General features: G+C 34.6%; 1 protein-coding gene across 1 annotated transcript; it reads left to right on the top strand.

The window, feature by feature from the left end:
• Window positions 1–29: 29 nt before the first annotated feature.
• On the top strand, window positions 30–22,845 carry USP16 (ubiquitin specific peptidase 16). Its single transcript, XM_070942632.1, has 18 exons — window positions 30–266; window positions 1,594–1,686; window positions 2,203–2,384; window positions 3,802–3,905; window positions 4,338–4,441; window positions 6,808–6,992; window positions 7,928–8,023; window positions 10,070–10,200; window positions 11,051–11,138; window positions 11,814–11,889; window positions 15,830–15,921; window positions 16,437–16,493; window positions 17,069–17,230; window positions 17,661–18,339; window positions 19,546–19,640; window positions 20,011–20,097; window positions 21,562–21,712; window positions 21,817–22,845. Exons 2-18 carry the CDS (start codon window positions 1,626–1,628, stop codon window positions 21,939–21,941), a joined length of 2,475 nt encoding a protein of 824 aa, XP_070798733.1. The 5' UTR covers window positions 30–266; window positions 1,594–1,625; the 3' UTR covers window positions 21,942–22,845.
• Window positions 22,846–23,307: the final 462 nt, after the last annotated feature.

Here is a 23,307-nt window from a genome sequence, read left to right as displayed (position 1 = left end):
AGAGAGTTCTTACCCAACAGCCAATGGACCGGAAGTTTCTGCCGAGTAAAGGAGCCTCTCCGGAACAAACGCTCTATGCCACTAATATTGAACAGGATTGCCCGAGAGTCGTAAATCTCCACTGGCGTCGCAGGGATGTGTCGTAAAATATTTAAATTCGGAAGGTTTCTTCTCGAGGCGCAGTGACAGCAGATCTTTTCCAGCTCGCTGCGTGGAACTTTTTTTTCTCAGCGGCCCCTTGAACTTCTGTCTCTAATTCGTAGAAGGTAAGAAATGTTTCACTATTGGTTTCGGCTGTTGTCAATAAAGGCCGAATAGGCGGGCTGCGAAAAAGTTGAAGTGGCCAATCAAAGGCCGGCTGGATTGCTTCACATGGGACTATGCGGCGCGTTCGGGCAGAAATGGCTGAAGCCGGTCGCCCGTAGCGTTTCTGGTGCCATTCCTGTTTCCCTGCCAGAATTCGTGCTGGCGTTTGGCATTTCCAGCTGTTTCTCTGTCTCCTCCTTGTGACTGAGGCAGGTGTAGGCTGAAGTTGCCAACCAACTCCCACGTCCGCCAGGAAATTGGACATTATATTTGAAAGTGCAGCAGTTCAGTAAATTTGCTTGTCAATCCAAGAACAGAGCTTGGTTGGACGTACCCTTTAAATTATTAGCAACTAATTCTTGCTCTGTTTAATTATTGCTGAACAGGCAAATGCTAGCTTTTTCCTGGCATGGAGCAATTAATTGAATGTTCCAGGTTGCTCTTGAAAGCATAGAAAATTAGGCCATTTAAAGAGTTATTGCTCCTGTTTAAGAAGAATGGATTTGGGGTTTGGTTTTTTTATCTTTCCATTTTGCAAGTATAAGGAAAATAAAGTATGTAAAGAGATATCCAAACTGCTGTGCTTAATGTTATGTTTTCACTTTAAAGTGTTTTAAGTCAAATGCTTTTGACTCATATCTTCATATTAGTCAAATACGAGAAACAAAACTAAAATTCACTAGTAAAAGAAGCCATTTTATTTTCTAGGCTGTTCCACATGTTTGTTATGAAAACATGAATAAAAAACATTCAAAGAACTTCCCTGGAAAAAAAGAAATTCATAAAACAATTCCGTAAAGTAGGACAGGATGGAGTTATTGTCCTTGAATGATCCCTATTGAAGTACAATTACATTTGCAAATGTATTTGTGTATCTCTTCATAGATACATTGATAAGGTTTATTAATTTTCCCAGTGTTAAACAATCTTTAGCTCTGAATTAGATATTTTGAGATTGTGGCTTGATCCCATTCAATATACACAAAATTATGCTTTTCTTTAAACTCTATTGCTGAATTTAAAATTCCCTTTGCTTAATCACAAAGATAAGTATTTAAAAGCTACTATGGAGACATCCATGAATCTGTATTAAAATAATAGAATATTTTCCAAAACAGTTTGTCACAATTTGCTTTGATCAGATATATTAAAAATGTTTAGTTCCATTGAAAAGTACAATAGAAAGGAAGCAGAAATGTAAATTTCATCCTTTCTTGTATATAATAAATTAGTTGCTATTTACAGGTTTTAAAATTTTATTGGAAAATAATTTGTTTTCTTTTATAGTTTGATGTGAAATTAAAGCCTGTATTGCTATAATGGGAAAGAAGCGAACAAAAGGAAAAAATATTCCTGCAGATGTCTCACCAGATGTACTGGGTATGCATAACATATACAGATAATTCATTTAAGTTGCACTGCTATGGAGACAGTAAGATTTTACTCCTTAGCAAAATGCTTAATGTGGCCTTGAAGATGTTTATCCAACTAAAGTTCAACTAATATAGAGTAAAACAATATTTATGGGTAAACATGTTTATCTTAGTCCATATTTAAGGCATAAACCCATATGTTTCAGTAATCTAGTTTTCAGGTAATTCGCATCAAATTAAAATCCAGGAACTACTTTTCAAATAAGTGCTATAGCTAAGAGCCATTGACAAACACATCACAAAATGAATGGATCAGATTTCTGAAGGGGATTTGTTACTTTTTCTTTTCTGTATGTATATGTGTATATGTATATGTATATGTGTATATGTATAGGGTAGTCAGTTTCTCAGACGTTTGGTACTGACAGCCAACTGATCTTTGGCCATATCTTATGGACTCTAAATAATATATATTTAAAGCCCCTTTAATGTTGATTCTTATTCTGGGTAAAATTTCTCACAGGACCAACATGCAAGCACCTTCGCAAAGGATTGGAACAAGGTCTTCTGAAAAAAGTGTTGCAGACTGTGGATTTGAATTCCTGCCAGGATTGCCAGATAGATGACAATAAAACAGATGAAAAATCTGATAGGAGTGCAGAAGACAAACCATCAATATGGTTATGTTTAAAATGTGGCCATAGGGTATGTCCCAGTTACTATTACTGACAATGGAAAATATATTGCAGATGTTTTAAATTAGGATTTCATTTTATCCCTGCTGAAGAAAATAATAGAGCCAAAAAATTTTGTGTCACACAAACCCATCCGAGCATCACAACACATTCTCTACGTGGTAGAAAATTTAAGCATACCTTCTTTCTATAAATTTGAACGCATAATTATTTCCAGATTCAAAACAAGAAAAGAGTAAATAAACAAATGCATAATTTTGGACTGACTTTCAGCCAATACTTCATGACACCTCTTAGGGCAGATACAATTATTTCTGAATGTTTCCCATATCTGTCCAAATCTTTTGCTTCTAGCTCAAAAATAATATTAGGCTTTCTTTTGAAACTGCATACAGTATATGAGTATCCCCCCCCAAATGGCCAATCATTTTAAAATCTGAAAACTCTGATGGCCATTCTAGAACCCCCTTCCCCTTTTAAAAATGTATTTCTTATAAATACTTCATGGTTGATTTCAAATTATTCAATAAAATTACCATCTTACTAAAGTATCTTAACTTGTACTGATCTAAGCAATAATCTTAGCTTCTGTTTGCAACACTTACATTTTGAGAAATTCTAACATTGTTCGTGGCCTTCCAGATCTTTTTGCTTCAAATTCAGTAATTCTATGTAACTTCTATTTTTCACTGTTGAAATTGCTAGCTTGAAAATCTTGTTGTAAGTGTGCATCCTTTCTCTACTTTGCAAGAGTGAGTTGCCATATATTTATGAAATTTACCAGCGCCTCATCTTACCATAGGAAAACTCTGAGTGACTGACAATCATACACACACACACACACACGCACACACACACACACACACACACAAACCATTACATAAACAAGCCAAATATTACAGTCTAATTAAAGATGGGGAGGAGGCAAGATGTGGAGAAGGTGGAATTTGTTGTTAGTCTGTTAATCAACCACCTCTGCTGTGATGTTCCCCATTGGTGCCACAAGCTAGCTGACAGAGCCAGGTCTTTAGGTTTTTATAGACGGTCAGGAGGGTTGGGGCAAACCTCACACCATGGACCAAGATGTTCTAGAGGCATTTTCAAATGCTCAAGCAACTGCTTGGAGAATGTTGATAGAATTGCAATCACAAGTTATTGTTGTGGAATTGTCCTCATTCAGCTAGGATTGTCCTCATTCAGGATTAACAGAACACTGAACAAACTGGCAGGTTGCCCAAATTTGTCATACAGGCTTTTATTTAATTAATTTTGAATCTATCAAGGACTTCATGTAAATAATAACGATGTACTTAAATTGCAGAAGTTATTTTTAACTGTAAACTAAAACAATTTTTGTTTCACCTTAACAAAATACCTTACATTGTATGTGAATGTTAAAGTTCCATACTTGTGATGTTACATTACAGGGTTGTGGCAGAAATTGTCAAGAGCAACATGCCTTAAAACATTATGAAACACCAAGATCAGAACCTCACTGTTTGGTTCTTAATGTGGAAAACTGGTGTGTCTGGTAAGTTTTATCAATATAAAATTTTTTTATTATTTATTTGTATCCCACCTTTACTATTTTTGCAAATAACTCAAAACAGCAAATATGTCCACTATACCTTCCTATTCCTGTTTTCAACTCCTGTTTTCACAACAATAACCCTGTGAGATGGCTTAGGGTGAGAGAGAGTGACTGGCCTAAAATCACCCAGCTGTCTTTCATGATTAAGGCAGGACTTGAACTCACAGTTTCTTGCTTTCTAGCCTGGTGCCTTAACCACTAGACTAATGGTAAATGTTTAGCACAAATTGGAATGAGGTATTTTTGTAAGGACTGTTAAAGTAATATATTTGCACTTCAAAAATGTGTGAATTATGTTCTACCACATACTGTTCTAGTTTGATGTAAACCAAATTATTAATTGTGCATTTCTGGACTCTTTAATCAAACTAGGTGCTACTTATGTGATGATGAAATACAATATAATTCGTCTAATCGACTGGGCCAGCTTGTGGATTTTATTAGAAAACAAACTTGTGTGAACATTCCAAATACAGGTCAGCTCCTTTTAAGGTGTACTAGTTGCATTATTTTCAAGGGAAACTGTCATCATCAAGAGTCAACACAAACTTGATAAGACATAATCATTCACTTACATTAAGTGATATTGGGAGTACTAAAAATTTTAATGCATAACCAACTGTTTTTAAAAAGTACATTTTAAAAATGTAACTATTTTTAACATGTTAAAACAAATTAGGAATACTGTAGTCTTCAGTGACTGGAGGGAAAGGAATTAGTGAAAATTTGAACTAATACTTGTATTTAAATTTGTAGCAACTAATCTTAGGTTGAAATTGAATTTTAAGTACTAATATCCCTTATTCTATATATTCTACATTTGAAAGCCCCATACATTTCTTGCCTTCATAAATTATATTGATTGACTCAAGACAAATTTGTTTTTGTTTTTTGTGCCTTTGAAATACTGTTGACTCCAAGCAATTGCCTGGACAGGTCTGTGCAGTTTTCTTGGCAAGATTTTGGCATTGCTTCCTTTCTTGGGGCTGAGCAAGAGTGACTAGCTCCAGGTCACCCAAATAGCTTCTTGCCAAAAGCATCATTAGAAATCACAGTCTTCCAGTTTCTAGCCTTGTGCCTATATCACTACACAAATTGTGTCTCTTGTAATATTGGCTTATGTGTATTATTTTCCCTCTCATGGTCTTGTTTTAATCTATGTTTATGTTTTGTAGAGTGTTTCAATTGCTGGTTTTATTCTACACCATCCATAGTCACTTTGTGTGTGATACGCAGTCATATAAATTTGACAAATAATTACTGTAAATAGTACAATTCTCTTCTTTCACATTTCATTCTCTGACCCAGATTTTTAAAACAATGGGACAGGCTATAAATGTTTGACATACCGTATTTTCCGGCGTATAAGACGACTTTTTAACACAGGAAAATCTTCTCAAAATTCGGGGGGTCGTCTTATACGCTGGGTATAAGCCTACAATATCTACCTTGACAGACTGACGGAAGCTGTAAGAGCGGCTACTACCATCTCTAGTCATTGCTAGAGATTTCTAACCCGAATCTGAGTTGCCAGCGCTGACCAATGACGCTACGGGAGCGCCGAAAACATTGAGGGGAAGCTGTGCCGATCTTGTCAAGGCTGCATGCCGCTCAATGCTGGACCCAGCTGGTTGCTGCGTGGAGCTTCCCCCACCGTCCGACTTCCCCAGACAGCTGGGGCTCGCCATCACTGGGGGTCTGGGGAAGTCAGAGCGTCGGTAATATCCACCTGGATGCCTGGGACGGTGGGGGTAGCTCCGCGCAGCAACCAGCTGGGTCCAGCATTGAGCAGCATGCAGCCTTGACGAGATCGGCACAGCTTCCCGAATCTGAGTTGCCGGCGCTGACCAATGACGCTACGGGAGTGCCAACAACATTGAGGGGAAGCTGTGCCGATCTCGTCAAGGCTGCATGGGTGACAGGACAGGTGACAGGAAAAAACCCGGTACGAAATAGCCCTCTTGCTGATACATGTGGCCCGTTACCTTGACAGGTGGGCAGCCTGGCTCGTAGGTATCTGTACCGGTTCTGTTAAGTCCTCAGGGTTACGTCCTACCCACAGTCATCACTGTTGCCGCCCTACTCTAATTGGCTAAGACGCGAGCAGGCTCTTTGCGGGAAAAAACACAGTTCTCCTATTGGTTTTCCTCCGCCTGACAGGCTGCTATTTAAGCAGCTGTCAGTCGGCCACCTGTTGTCAATTGTGTGCCTTATTAAAAGTTAGTTTGTTGTTAATAAAGAGTTTGGTGTGCGTTGGAAGAGGGGTAGTCTTATACGGCGAGTATAGCCCAAACCCTATATTTTAACAGGAAAAGTAGGGGGTCGTCTTATACGCCCAGTCATCTTATACGCCGGAAAATACAGTACATTCTTTTTAAATGGCATCATTGGGAGATCAGATTTTTACTAGTCAGTTTTTACTAGCATGCAGGAAATGTCCGTCTTTACTATCACTTATTCATAATGCAATAGGGCAAAATCTGTAGTATAAATGCATACAGTATTACAGTAATATACTAAAGATTTTTAAATGACTAAAATTTCTTAGGACGGTACTGCTAGTTGAAACTTGATGGACTTATTTAAAGAGCCTGTTTTTTCTGTGTTAGCTATACAGCTGAAAGTTAAATGTATCAGCTTTGATTAGCTATATATGAATCCAACTACCTAGCCTATTTTACCAATAAATCAATTGTTTGAAGGGTAACTCGGTGAAATTATATTTTTTATAGTACTTGTTTTTGCTTTAAATAACATTTGCAATTGCTCTACTTTATCCTTGAGATGCTGAACAATTTTTATTGCTTTTTATTTATTGTATTTTTAAAAAAATATTTTTTAGCTACTAAAAATGAAGAAAAACCTTTGGAAAACAAAAAACTTAAAGACCACAAAAATGAGGAAGAGAAGGAGAAGAAGGAAATCTTGTTCAAAGACAATAAAAATCAATTAAATGGCAATTCAGAAATGACGGTGAAAGGTCTTAGCAACCTAGGAAATACATGTTTTTTTAATGCGGTTTTGCAGGTGTGATATAAATTAATCAACTTCTCAGAACTTTATTGTGTCTTACCTTACAATTGTACTGGAAAAAACACAATCGTAAGGTATTGCTACTTACTAGTGTTGTTTTTTACTAATTTTGATGTGGAAATCCTTATCTTATGAAATTGCATTTCAGATTCTTTAATTTTGGGAGCCCTTTTAATATCAGCACTTAGGAGAGCTTTATTTGTGTGTGTTAAGAATGGTGGGTGTTCATAAATTTATAGAGGTTTGAGAAACAACATGTAATGTTTACTGGGAATCTTTCATTTAATTCTATTTTAAATGTGTATTCTATTTTATATATAAAACCTGATAATTTGTATGTCTCATTAAGTCTTGTCACAAAATTTTATTCAAATTTTATTTAAATGCTATTAAATTACATTACACTAAAATCTAGTCATAAGTTGTTATGGTTGTAAGTTAAGGCACCCCTCTATCCGGAATTAATTTTCCAGCTTTTTTTTTTTTTTTTTTTTGCTGGGGTTCATTAAGTGAACACCATGGACATTAAGCCACCCCATTCAGTGGGTAGGGTTTTTTTGCTGGAAGCCAGCTAAAAACAGGGGAAATTGCAGCCATGTGTCCACAGAACACAGTGAGTGGTCATAAAGCTGATCCAATTAACATGCAGTCATTCTTAGGATATTTATGATATTTACCATAAAGCATCTATTCTGTGGTCGCTGTAATTTTCAATAGTCATAAAGCAACCCTTGAGAGTCATAAGTCAAGAACTATCAGTAGAATCTTGTAAAAGCAATGTGGAAAAATTATGATGAGCAAGACATTTTTACAGCCAATTCTATTAAATTTATATAATAAATTATAGTGGCATAGCCTTTTGAACATATATAAAAGATATATATCTTTTGAGTTTTTCAATTTGCAAACAATTCACTCTTTTCTCATAGAATCTATCACAAACATCAGTTCTGAGAGAGTTGCTGAAAGAAGTAAAAATGCCTGATTCAACAATTACACTTAAACCACCAGAATTCTCAATAACGGTATGGATATATTTAAATTCACTAAGCAAATGATGCTGTTATTTCATAGATAGTTTTTAAAGACAGAAAATAATCAGGGTGTTTATTCTTTGATCTTACTCAAGCACCCTACTAAATTGCATTGTTTATTTGCACAAAGACTTATGTCTCTCATTCATTCTTTGAAATGGCTGAGGAGAGACTAAAAATGTTGAATAACAGGATCTTTTTATTATGCTTAAGTCAAGGGCCCTGAAGTTGGCTTTTTGAAACTGGCTTTTCCTTTTTAGGCAAAGTTAACTATAATTTATCTCTTTGCCTGTCAAAAACATTAAGTTCTTAGCGGTGGGAAGAGAAATGGTACAGGGCTGTAACACATGTAACTGCATATGCTTTATTTTTTCTGACACAAAGTTGTAATATCAAGCCACTACAGTACTTTAAATTGTACCAGAAAGTTAAGTTAAACTGAGTTAACTTAAACATTAAGGTACTCGATAATCATAAAGAGAATCCTGTGTAAATGAAGAAAGATCTTGGAGTTTTTCTTAATCCTTTTTGGTGTTCAGCCCATTATTCCTACAAAAATGTATGCCTCTTTTGCTTCGGAGACTCAGATTGGCTTTTTCAGCTCACATCAGAAGAAACAATAATAATTTATCAAACTTATACCCACACAATTTCCAATAACTTTGGGAGGCTCACAACAATCAAAGGAATTACGACAAAATTAGCAAAGTATGGTAAATGGACACATCAGATGGAATGAAGCAAGCGTTCTCACTCTCCCTCACCAAAGGCCTTAGGTTAAAAGCCAGGTCTTCACTGTTCTGAACTGTAGGGGCAGGGGGGCATCTAGCTCTCAGAAAACCTCATTCTTTGCTGCTACAGTGAAGGTGCACTTCCAGAAGATCAAAAGATGACATTGTTTAATCAAAGGAACCTCAAGAAAGTCAACGCTGCAATACTGAAATGGCCAAGCAGACACTATGGGAGATAGGAATCTCTCAAATAATCAGGCCCTATACCATGTACACTGTTTATAGATAACAGCTAGCATTTTGAATTGCACCCAGAAGCAAACTGACAAGTTCTGTAACTCGGAAAGCAGAGATGTTACATGGGCATACCAAAGCACGTCCATCACTGCTCACACTACTGAATTCTAGACCAGTTGAAATTTGTGGTGGTAGTCAAGGACAATTCCATGTTGAGCACGTTGAAGTAGTCAAGCTGAGAGGTGACATGAGTCATGTTTGAAGGCTCTCTAATTTTGGAAACGGTGCAACTGGTATACCTAATATTGTGCAAAGCCCTTCCTGCCCACAGTTGCCACCTGCTCTGCAAATCCAGGAAAAAACCCCAGATTACATACCAACTTTGAAGACAGAAGTGCTACCCCATCCAACATTAAAGGTGGATATTCCCAGATCTAGGTGGCCCAAATACCCAGACCCACCCAGTCTTGTTAGGACTCAGTTGGAGACAGTGATTCCCTGTCCAAATCCACACAGACAAACTTGACAGCCTTAATTGGTTAGACCAGGGTCAGAAGATATAACTAGGTATTATCAGCATGCAGATGACACCAAACCAGTGGTGAAATCCAAATTTTTTTACTACCAATTCTGTGGGCCTGGCTTGGTGGGCGTGACTTGGTGGGCGTGGAAGGGGAAGGATATTGCAAAATCTCCATTCCCACCCCACTCCAGGGGAAGGATACTGCAATATCCCCATTCGCTCCCCACTCCTGGGGAAGGATATTGCAAAGTCTCCATTCCCACCCCACTCCAGGGGAAGGATACTGCAATATCCCCATTCGCTCCCCACTCCTGGGGAAGGATATTGCAAAATCTCCATTCCTACCCCACTCTGGGGCCAGCCAGAGGTGGCATTTTCCGGTTCTCCAAACTACTCAACATTTCCACTATTGGTTCTCCAGAACCTGCTGGATTTCACCCCTGCACCAAACCCTAAATATAAATATATAAACCCCAAACAAAAGCAGCATAAATGAATGCATAAAATATGCATGAATTTATAATAGTCTCTTTATATTGTCTTTAGGAACCTTTGGTAGTAATACTTGATCCTCCAAGACCTTTAACCCTAGCAATGTGCCAGTTTCTTGCAGAAATGCAAGAGACAAAAAAAGGATCTGTGACCCCTAGAGAACTTTTCTCTCAGATTTGTAAAAAGTGAGTACTTTATTTATAAAATTGTAAAAGTACTGTTTAAGCAAATACATTTTCTGTCATTTTGGATCTATTTAATTTTAAACTGATCAGAATACAAAACTAGTATTTACATTTTTTTATTTATATACTTATACATTTATATATTTATCATTTGTTAGAGCAGATCCAAACTAGAGAGAAAGATTTGGATCAGATCAAAAGTTATCAGATTGTTTTATTTTTTAAAAATATATATATATATATTTTACAATTGGCTTAAACCAATACTTTAATCTAATTCAACATCAGCTTCTTATCCAATCGTAAGAATGAACTGGGACCTTAAATTTTGGAAGAGTATTACATACTAAGCCAGCATGCCCATTTAAGAGAGATATCTGTATGTAGAATTTATTATAGTTTACATTATACTCAATGTCTTAGTCATAATTGTATTATATTGATTATATGCTAATTTATTTAAATTGTTATAACTTTAACTGATCAGCTAAATATTAAAGTGAAGTTATCAGTTTATATATGTGTATGTCTATGCACACCTTTTTCAGACAATTTCAAGATGACAATTTACTTATAAATATATAAAGGCTTTAGTATTGTATGCATTTAATAAGGAATTAATGCAGCATTTTAGAAAGATATGCATAAAATTATAATGTGAATCTCTAAGCAATATTTTTCTGACTGTCAGATTATATCAGGAATAGTACAATGAAATAATCTGTTTAATAATTTCAACAATATTATAACACCTTCTGATTTACAATCCTGCCCTCCACTGTCTGGAAATATTAAGTTCATGTGCGATTTGCACTTTCCTTAATCTGTATCTCTGGATATTTTACAATAGAGCAACACGATTCAAAGGATATCAGCAGCAGGACAGCCAAGAGTTGCTTAGATATCTATTGGATGGGATGAGGACTGAAGAAATCCAAGTAAATATTTCATGATGAATCATTATTGTAATTTTATCCTGAAAGACACATTCTTCTTTATTTACAAAAAATATTAATGAGAATGAAACTGTCAATTATTTCTGAAAATCAGCTGACAAAATCTATATATTAAATAACTGAAGTCTTCTTTAAAAAATGGATATGAACTGGGCTTCAATCTTGTACATATTTAGTGGACAGTAGATCTATGATTCATGATAACGAAACGTGCACAATTTTTGTCATTCTAATGAAGAAAAATGCCTATTGAACTTTTATGTACAAAATTTACTCTAAATTTAATGGAATATTCCCTTGATCATACCCAAGGACTACCATAAACCAATGGGCCTCTAACCATAAGAAAGTTATTTAATCCACCAAAATCTGGTTTGTACAAAAATATGAGAAATTATTTTGATGACTTTTTATTCAGCCTATCTCATTTTCATTCCCCATCCAGCTCCTTTAAATCTTCCTCAGAGAATTGGAAACTTGTTACAAGTACAAAGTAGAAAATGTGGAATACCATTTTTGTTTATTTTACAGAGTTGCAGATGCGCGCTAATACTAAAGCTAATATTTTCTATTGAGCAATAAACTTATCTATGAATAGTATTTCTCTACGACAAATACAATTGTTGAACTAAAATACTTCATTATATTTATTTCTAGAGAACAAGTGCTGCAATTTTTAAGGCACTGAATAATTCTGACAAAGAAAATGAACAGTTGAAAAAAGAGGTTAAAGGTAAGTCAGCCCTATCTTACCACCATTTGCATATTTTTAAGTGGAATCTTCCATTTTTTGTCAATTGTTGTTACATATGTTTTTTGTTTGTTTCATTTGATTAAATGGCATATGAAGCTTGTATACAAGTAGACTTTTAGCCCCGCAGTTGGCACTGGCAAGTCTGTCACTAAGCAAAGTGGTTACTAAGTAGGAAATCTATGACTATGACTATGCTTCCTTTTCACATTCCACTGCCTTTTGGAATGTTCACCCCAGGGATGTTGAGACTGAAACTGACAAGACTAATCAGTTTCACACCTTCAGCTTTTGTTGCCTTCCTAATCACTTCCCTGCCCTTCCAGTGTGAAAGGGATTATGAGAGAGGCATACAAAATGCGGGGCACACATCAAAAGCAGTGCACTAGCATTGGCAGCCATGAGCTAGCTAGGTTTATTCTCCATTGTATGCCTCTCTGTTCTTCAAGGGGAAGGCAAGAAAAACAACAGGTAATGAGTACTAATTGTAATGGTGATCACATGATGGGAACAGCACTGTGGTAACTTGAAAAAGTCATTGAATGAGGCAATTGGTAAATGACCATTACCTGTATTTGATTATCTTAAGCTAATCAGATCTCTAGATTTCCTCACGTCGTAATTCTAGGTTTTGTTGCTTTTCTTTTTTTTTTTAAGTTTTTTATTATTTTTTAAAAACAAACATAAAACACATTTTTTCAAAACAAAGCTTTTGATCCGGTCACAAATTAATACAAATCACTAACAAATCTTAATTTTCAATTAATACAATTTAATATTTTACTCAGTTATTTCCCTCAATTTTATCTATTTAATTATGCCATTATCCCCAAAAACCCGTTCCTTAAATCTTAAATCCTAGCCAATTATAATTCCATTTTTCTCTTTCATTTGCTTAGATGGATATATTTTAACAATATAAATCATCACAATTATAAACATTCATAAAGTAATTAATTCCAACATAATCATTTTATTTTTACTAATGAACTCAACATTTATAGTCTTTATTTCTGTTATTAAATCTAACTTATTCATTTCATTTTAACTATTAATCTCAACATACTCCTCCTTATTTGGCTATCTCACCTCATTTTATTTTGCTATAAAACCCAACATCTTTATCTTCATCTTTGTTGTTAAACCAATCATTTTTATTTCCTGGCTGTTAAATACAGCATACCCATTTTTGTTTTTGGGCCGTTATACAGCATATCCATTTTTATTTTGGCTGTTACACAGCATAACCATTTTTGTTTGGCTGTTGAGACACAGCATGCTCATTTTTTTTGGGCCGTTACACAGCATATCCTTTTATGTTTTGGCTGTTACATAGCATATTATCCATTTTATTTGGCTGTTAAACACATCATAATCATAGCTGGTTTAACTATCCCTACTTAATCCTTTCTTTGTTGTTTCCATCCATCTATACATTGCTTATTTTCAGTTAATCATATTTATCCTTATCCGTTTTCATAACAATTTAACATTTACATCTATGTATTTTATTTTGTGCCTGTTCACCGCCCTGAGTCCTTTGGGAGTAGGGCCGTATATAAATTTAATAAAAACAAAAAACAAAACAAAACAAACATTGAGACTTGGTTCTTGCTTAAAATATACCTTGAAATATATTTATAAATTCCTATTAACATTTTAAATTAACCATATTTATCTTTATCCTATTTCATACCAATTTAACATTAACACATAATTCTTGCTTCAAACATACCTTTAAATATGTTTATAAATTCCTGTTAACATTCTTAATTTCTGTAAAAACCTCCTCTTTATTACTACAATCCACCGGTACATTGTTTTATTTTTTTTATTGAAAAGTTTTAAAAAGTTTTACAGACATTTCCCCTTCCCCCTCCCTCCTCCCCTTCAACCCCTCCCCTTCCCGTCCCTCCCCCCCCCACTTCCCAGAGCAAAATACAGGGTATAACATTTGACAATCATAAGCTAACATAAGCTAATTATCTATAGCCTCCTATCCCCCTCTTGAACTTTTAACTCCCCTTTTACTAAACTAAATTTAAGTACTTTATAAGATCTCTTTGATCATTCATAAACTATTTGAAATTTTTTAGTCCGATATTTGCCTTGAATATAATCAATCCATCTTCTCCATTCTAACATATATTTCTCATTTGAATGGTCCTTTAGATATGCTGAAATTTTCGCCATTTCTGCTAAATTTACTACTTTTAATGTCCATTCTTGAATAGTAGGTAAATCTTCCTTCTTCCAGCACTGCGCCACCAAGAGTCTTGCTGCAGTTATTAAGTTCAGAAAAATTAGTCTCTATAGCTGTACAAATTTGCATCCTTTTTAAGTATTGGTATCATTTGAAAGAGAAATAGAAACTTGGGCAGAACATTCATTTTAACTGCTGCTATTCTTCCCAACAAAGACAGTTGTAATTTTTTCCATTTATCCATCTCTGTATTTTATGCCATAACAATTCATAATTATACTTGTATAATTTGCCATTTGATGTTGTAATAAAGATTCCTAAGTACTTAACCTTTTTCACTATCTCACATCCTGTTACTCTTTCCAATTCTTCTTTTTGATTTATATTCATATTCTTAACTATCATCTTTGTTTTCCCTATATTTATTTTAAACCCTGACACTTGACCATATTGCCTAATTATATCCATCAAGCCTGTAACTGAATTTACTGGTTGGGTTAAAGTTACAACCAAATCATCTGCAAATGCTCGTAATCTATAATCTTATTGCCTGATCTTAATACCCTGTATGTTATCCGAGTCCCGTATTTTATTCAGCAATTACTTCCAAAGTTAAAATAAACAATAGTGGAGACAAGGGACATCCCTGTCTTGTTCCTTTCTCAATTTTAAAAGTTTCTGTGAGACTACCATTAACTATTATTTGTGCTGTTTGTTTCTGGTATATTGCCTTAATAGATTGTATGAAATGCTCTCCCAACTGCATCTTTTGTGCTACTTTCACTAAAAGCTGCCAATTCAATCGATCAAACGCTTTCTCTGCATCCAAAAACATAAGCAGTGCAGGGATTTGGTTGTTCTTCCCCAAATACTCCAGTATATTAACAATTTGTACTTACATTACTTTTCATTTGTCTCCCTTTTGTATAAATTTACTTTATAAATAAAGTAAAAAAAATCTAGGCATTGTTCTAGCCTGGGTTGGTTGTCACTCACCCGGCTTCAAAGAGCTCCGTTTCTATCCACATTCCTCCAGCATATTTCTTGCCCGGCTGCAACCCCCCGCTGCCAACTCACAGAGGGTTCCCTCTGACCTCTGAGGAACTTGCCTGTTCCTCTTGGTCGTCCGAGGTGCCCCTCCTTTTCCCCTGTCCCTGCAGGATGGTTCCAGTCCGAAGACCCATCGGCGACGGTTCGGCAGCCGGGGTTTTCGTGGGGTTCATCAGAGCCTGCTATTTCCCCAACTGTCTTGCCGCGACGCCAAACCAGAAGTCCTCGGTTTTGTTGCTTTTGTTAAGCAATAGCCTCAATATCACATTAAACATTGAAAAGATTTTCAAAAGTAGCTACTCTGCTTTTGAAAAAAATAATTCTTTGGATATAACCAAATTGTTGGACTCTCTGAAGTATCTCTGGAGACTGAGAAAACAGGAATATAGGGGCATTCTACAGATATGTTGGACTATAGGCTTTTATGACTTGGCAATATAGCAAAGATATTGTAAACCAATAGGTTTTAGGGCACAAATTGAGAAGAAAATGCTATTAGAAACTATTTACTCTCTTCATTTTTTCAAATATAAAATTCTTACGTTCTCTTTTCTGTATAGATACACATCTATACTGGAATATACATTTTTTTCTACCAGTGTAGCAGCGTAATCATTAGTTAAATGAAGATTAAAATGTATATTGTTGGTATCTTGTCTTTTATTTTAGAATATGAAAAGAAAAAGGTAATGCATAGTTTTGTGGACCGCATTTTTGGTGGAGAATTAACAAGTACAATCATGTGTGAAGAGTGCCAAACAGTAAGTTATATATATATATGTATGCATGCATGCATTTATGTGTATATAAATTTGGGGGGCAGTAATACTAGCTAATGTCACTACCATTATCTTCTTCTGACAGGGTTCAACATTGTGCTATACTTAAAGTGACTTGTGATTGTGTTAATAAAGGCTAAACGATGTTTGTGTGAATCTAGGCAATCTTGGCTTATTCAGCACAAATAATGCAAATCATAAATATATCAGTCTCGTAAAGTTCTGCCCATGCACAATTTTAAAAAGGTTAGAAGCTATAGTAGTTGTACTAAGTATGTAGGACTTTCCCATGACTAACAGGAGCAAAACAAAGTAAGATAAAACATACAAATGTAGTATAGTCACTTTCAAAAGAGTGCAAATGCATATTTTCAAATCATTAAACTATGTGTAAAGTGAAATTATGTTTTTATATACCCCGTTATATATATTCTAGTCTTTGGAGGCATTATACATATTTTTTTTTCCTTTTGTAAAGGGTAAAATGTTTGTTTCAGGTTTCTTTGGTACATGAACCATTTCTTGATTTGTCACTCCCCGTCTTAAATGATCAGGTAAGTAAAAAGTTTACTTTTAGATGATAAAATTAAGGGCTTGTTACCAAGATACTGAAAGCTTGGGGAAATGACTAATTTTCTGCATATAAAATAGTCAAGTGCAGTAGCCAATGTGATATTATAAATGAACTCCTTGAGGAAAACACATAGCAACAAATATTTTAAGATTTCATTAGCTTGAAGAATATTCTGCAATTCTTAAAGTTCATAAAGAGTAGCTGCTGACTTTTTCTTTCAACTAATTTGAGAATCTTCAAACTTCAGAAGTTGTTTTCTGTTTTCTCCTGCTACAGTAACTACTGTAAGAGGAATTCCCAAACTTTGATATTCAATGCATATTCATTCATGGATAAAAAGTTTTTGTAAAACTGGTAAAAAAAAAAGTAAGCATGTCTTTTGTGTGTAGATTTTGATGGATTAAAGAAAACTCAAGCCACACTGAGCAATAATCACAAGAATATTGGCTATTTTTTCCATATTCCTTTTAATAACAGCCAGAAATCTATAATAAAATATATGGTAGAATTGGCTTTGTATCCTCTCTAACCTATCTATAATTATCTTTTTTTAAGAATGGCAAGAAAAATAATGTTAAAAAATTACAGGAAAAAGAAATTGACATTTGTGAAGAAAACATAGAAAATGAATGTTACGTGAAAGAAAGAGATGAAATTCCTGTTACAAGTAAGCATCTACAGAAAAAGACAAAGAAAATGGCCAGAAAGCAAGCAAAGGTTAGTAATCATGAGGATAGGAAAGTATAAAACCATGCCTTAAAGATGGTTTGTAAGTGGAACTGAAGTGTTGCTTAGCATTTTCCTCAGCTATATTCTAATTTGGATATTAACTAAAGTGACAAATTCATATTTGAATGTCATTTATATACAGTATGTGTTATAGCTTTGCTGAGAAATTTGAAATATGCAAATATAAAAATGATATCCAAAGCTCACTATTGTTTATTCATATTAACATCAGACTGTGTTAAGTTTTAAATTTGGATGCAACCATATTGCTTGTAACTCATATGTTAATTTTCTTTATAATTCATACATTAGTTAAATTTATTCCAATTTTAAAGACAATAATAGTGCTTATATATCTTCAGCATACATTACTGTTTACTATTTTTTGAAATGCTTTTTTCTGTATTTTATTTGTCAGAACCAACGTCATCAGCAGAAATTTCAGGAGAAAGTTATTCATCTAACAGATAATGATGTCGCTGAAAAAACTGAAGCTGATCATGATTGCAATAAACAAACAGTAGAAAGTAACTCTGACATAAGGTGTCTGAAACCAGAAGAGGAAGAGTCATTAAACACATGTGAAGAGCATTGTGTGGATAAAAAATGTGTAGATGAGCCAGAAAGTATAGTTCAAGTACAGATCACAGAAAAACATGATGAAAATGCAGACAGTTGCGATCAAGAGGCAAATAATGAAGTCAATTTGGACGTTTCTATAAAAGAGTTTATTCCCGCTACAGAGTGTGTCAATAAGTTTGATGATTTGCATCTTAAGGAAGATAAGGATGAGGAAGATGATGATATTATCAGTGACTTCAGCAAATTATTCCTGGAGGAAGAAGAGCCGAGTGATGATACAGATAGTTTGCATGAATTTTATGGTTTTGAAACACAAACATATGAAGTAGTAAATGAAGATCCAGAAACAGCATTTTGTAGTCTTGCAGACAGCAATACTATAAACATAGAAGAAAATTCAATTCTTCATTGCTTGAATCAGTTTACTCGTATTGAGAAACTTTGTGAGAACAACAAATTGCTTTGCGAAGTGTGCACACGGAATCAACTTTGTGGAATCAAGACTAATAAAATAAGTATGTTAAAATTGTTTTTTAATCAATTTATTGAATTATTCAAAATTCAATACTGAATTTATTTTTCTTATCAAGACATTGAGTAAGAGCAATTTCTTGTTTTAATGGAACTAGATAGGAAATACCATGTTTCTCCAAAAAGATGACCCACCTTGAAAAGCCCTATTACATTTTTGAGCACATGCAATCAAATTAAGCCCCACCCACAAAATTAACCCTAATTAAGACCCTGCCCACCCCGGGGTGCAGGGTGTGTGGCAAGACACAGGTTAAAAATAGACTAAGATGGGGATGGGGCTATTGGTGCACCGCCGCGAGGTGAGTCAATAATTAGAACCTTCCAAAAAGAAGGCCTAGCCGTTTCTTGTAGGGGTCAAAAGAAAATAAGACCCGGTCTTTTTGGAGAAACACGGTATTATATGTATGACCATTTTATAAAGGGATAAAAAGTTACTGTCTCATTGTCATAAGTATCTCTAAAGAAAAACAAATTGCCGGTTTGAAGTGACTATATGTTGAATATGACTTGAATATAACTTTGAAAACCCCGAGGGACTGTATGGCAAGACTGAGTGGAATTCATTGTTTAAATATTTATGATGATATGTTTCATTCTTTAGTTGGAATAAGTGGACTCCCAGCAGTACAGGTAGAATTGCTAATACTATGAGGATATATATCATTTTGTTTTTTTTTAATTATAGGTACACAATATTTTTGAATTTTGTATGCCTGTATCTGTATAATGAAACAAAAAAAACCTAGAACCTAAGCAAATTTCTCAGAGAGATATATTTAAATTTAAGGAGGAAAGCAATAATTGAAGAAATCAAAGGCTTTCAGAATTAGGCCTGATAATATATCTTGATTTATTGTAAGATATGAAAATATTTACATACTATTTTGAACCTATTTTGAAATTATAAGCAAAATCCTAAATTACCATAAATATCAAAATAAAATGGCATAAATACAGTTTCCAGAAACTGTATTTAGTCTTGGTAAGTTTTCTCTGGATTTTATAAAACATGAGCATTTGCTTTTTCCTTCCCATAGAAATAATTGAGGCTGAATGTTCAGGTGTATAATGCTGGAAATTCAAAATTATGAGAGCTCATATACATAGTAAATCTAAACAATTGCATAAAAAGTAATGTTATTGAATATTTATTAAGTCATGATTTGTTTTTCCTTTTTTTTCTCCAGATTCCAAGAAATATGTATACACTAATGCCAAAAAACAAATGCTTATTTCTCTTGCTCCTCCAATTTTGACCCTTCATTTAAAAAGATTTCAACAGGTATAATTAATTACTTAAGTTCAATTATCCTAGTTTAATTCAACTTGTAGGAAGTGATTAAGAGAAGCAATATATTGGACATTCTTATTTATTGCCATATGACATTTGAGCCTTAAAATAACTTAAATTTATTACTAGACCTTTTCCCTTTAAGAATAGGGTGGGTTCTTTTCCTAATTTTCTAGGATATTTGCTTCTGTAGTTTTACGTTGGGTAGACAGTTGAGTGATCTCCCGGTGCTTGGGATTACAAATTCCACAGAGCCTTTACATTATCAATATAGGCTAGAAAAACTGGGAATTACCCTCTGGACTATATAAGCTTATTGCCAAGTTTTGGTCTTACTTTGCATTTTCTGGTTCTTTTCAAGGCTGGATATAATCTCCAAAAAGTAAACAAGCACATATCGTTTCCTGAAGTTATGGATTTGGCTCCTTTCTGCTCAATTAAGTGCAAGGTGAAGTGCTTATGTTATTTGCATTACTACTTTGACATCTATATTACATGTTACAGTTCACGGCAGGTAACAAAGCACAGCCTTTGAATGAAGCAGCTGAGTAGGATAACTCCATTTGATTAGGAGACTGATATACAATGTTCCCTTGACTATATGTCAGAAAGGAGGAAGGCAGGCAGAGGTTTTCTTTAAAGTTCAAGATGTTCTGATTCCTCAGAGGAGTATAGTTGTATGCAAACTGATTTGATCAAAAGTGCCTGATCCTTACATGGAGTTTTAACTTTAGGCTGACTGCCAGAACTAGTAAAAATGGTGGTGTCAGATTAAAAGACTTCTTTGCTTTTATTTCTAAAAAATTTAACGTCACTCTTGACAATTTTGACTGGCCTTTTGCCTAAATGTATGTGATTCTGACTTCAGTTAAAGCCAGTTTGGTCTAATAGTTAAGGCAGTAGGCTAGAAAGCAGCAGACCCACTTTAGCTGAGTAACCGGGTCAGTCATTCTTTCTCAGCCCAACTCACAGGGTTATTATGGGCAAAATGGAAGAAGGGAGGTGTCTTAGATATGTTTGTCACCTTGAGGTATTTGTAAAAATAATAAAAGCAGTATACAAATAAATAATTTCATCAAATAGTTAAGGCAATAGACTGGAAATCAGGAGACTGCAAGATCTAGTCCCACTTTAAGCATAAAAGCTGGCTGGATGACTGAGTTAGTTACTCAGCCCAACCCACCTCTGAGTTGTTTTGGAGAAGGTAGGAAGGAGTGCCAATTTGAATTACTTATTTAAAAAAAAAAGTGGTGGTAAATACTTAAATGTTTTTCATTGTTTCGGTTTAAGATCAAGTACTTTTTTTGCCTTTTCCTCCCTCTGTTCAGGTAATCTTATACAATATGTATTTTTCTGTAATCCTTATCTGTTCTGTTCTATCTCTTTACTAGAACTTTCTTTCTGATTCAAATATGGTGTATCACTGAGATTTCTCCAATTTAGGTACCCTCATCTCCCCGTTAAGTCATTTTGCCAAAATCTGAAGATTAGTATGTTCAGGATCACTTATTTCCTTTTAAGTACATCACTCATGTTCATTATATTATTCACCTTTGTATCTTACCTAGCCATAATTGTTTTTACTTCAGTGATGTGATTTTACTTTATTTCAAAATGAATATTCTTCCGTGCTCAGCAATACTAGGCTTGCTTTTATGTTTTTTTACTAAAATATACAACTTTTAAAGAAACTAAAGTGCAAATGTTTGTGGAGATTCTGTCATGGTCATGGTGGTCCAAAGGTGCTTTTTCAAGAGGCAACTGGACTTCTTCAAAAAAAAAAAAAAAAAAAAAAAAAAGGCAGCCCAGTTAACTCTTGAAAATGCACCTTTGGACAAACTAAAGTGCAACTTTTTATTTTTTGCTGGCCAGCAACAAGGCTACTTCAATACTCTTGATGTTCCTTTTACAGAATGCAAGAGAGGGGACTTCAGAAGTATTGTACTCGTTATATGGTATTGTGGAACATAGTGGGACTATGAGATCTGGTCATTATACTGCTTATGTGAAGACAAGTACCACCAGCCAACTTTCTGATCTTGTCAATGACAAAATTCAACCAAGTAAGTAGAAGGAATTTACCCTGGAAAAATACTTTGAAATTAAATTCCTATGAACCAGTTGAAAACTAATAAGGAAAATTTCCTCTTTTTTAAAAAAATTTCAGCTTCAGAATCTGAGTCACCCAGAAGACAATGGTTTCATGTAAGTGACACTCATGTGCAAGCAGTATCCATATCCAAGGTCCTGAAGTCACAAGCGTATCTTCTCTTCTATGAAAGAATATTGTAAATTGGAAAAATTCCACCTAGGAAAGCTTCACCAAACTTTTATCATGTTCAGTTTATTTCTTAAATCTGAATTTAAACATAACTTCTTTTTAAATACATACATATGTTTATATGTATATGTATATGTAATTGTTTGGTTAATATCCGATGCACTGAATTAGTATGATAGAGGGCATGTTCCTTGATCCATAAACTCAGATCATTATTCTCAATTTTAAAAAAAATCTTAAAAGACGCAGTAACGTAGAGATCTATCATTACTGCGAGATAAATTGGGCTAACAAATAGTTCGAAAGTTTACTGTCAATTTATTTTCACAAGTTATGATAGGTGAGGTGCCCGCAGAACACAATTCAGGAGTGTCAAATTATATTTGATTACCCTATTTAAAAAGCTAAAACACGGTTCACCTCTATATAGTATTTTGCAACACTTTCCCGAGGCAAAGATGGCCCCCGTCTCTCAGCTTTTCAAAAATGTCTATAAAGACCTGGCTCTGCCATCTCCTTTGGCCCTGACAGAGCAGTAGCTGTTGCTGGTTAATGCCCTGAAGGTCTTCCCCCCCACCCCACCACTTTTTGATTATCTTTTCATGTTAAATTTTACTATTTTTCCTCTATTAATTTTTATACTCAGTTTTTTAACATTTTATTTGTACACCAAGAGTGCCTCTGTGAGGGAAATGGGCTGTTTGTAAAGTTAATAAATGAGAAAATAAACAAATGTTATCTCATAAATATAGCAGACATGCTTCTTGTAATATAATGGGAATCATTTCTTCATATTGTAGTTGCCATGATTTTTTAAAATTAAAAAATGCAGCTTAAATCTACTTCCTGATCTTCTGCAATACATAATGTAATCAGCCATTTCCAAAAGTCTCGTGCATAACAAAAGGTTTAAGAATTATTTTGTATTTAATAAAAGATTAAGTATTAGAGCTATACAAAATAGTAAAAATACCACCTTGACTACAAATATGTACAAAGCACTTATTTTCAAATTGTTAAGGTAACGTTTTTACAGCTTTGTGTACTTGTTTAAGATGTACCTGGATCACATGCACCTATTTCTCGCAAAAGATTCATCTGCTTCTACAGGTAAAAAAATAGGTTCCTCATTATGGTCCGGGGCACTGAAAAACATCTATTTTGAACACTTTGAACAGTTCTGTTTCCCCAAAAATAAGACCCTTATATTTTTTTGAAACCTGAAATAAGCGCTCAAAAGCCTGATTGGGCTTATTATCAGGGGATGTCTTATTTTGGGGGAAACGGCATTCTTCAATGTCTGTCTGGCTGTTCAGTACTGAAATAAGTAGCAAGTACTTTGTGTAGGACTATTTAGTAGTAGTACTAAATAAGGTC

This window comes from Pituophis catenifer, unplaced genomic scaffold (assembly GCF_029215685.1).
Source record: "Pituophis catenifer annectens isolate HBS135680 unplaced genomic scaffold, rPitCat1.0.hap2 SCAF_4, whole genome shotgun sequence".
Taxonomy (NCBI): Eukaryota; Metazoa; Chordata; class Lepidosauria; order Squamata; family Colubridae; genus Pituophis; species Pituophis catenifer.
The sequence above is the reverse complement of the archived record's forward strand: the minus strand, read 5'-3'. Positions and strand labels throughout refer to the sequence as shown.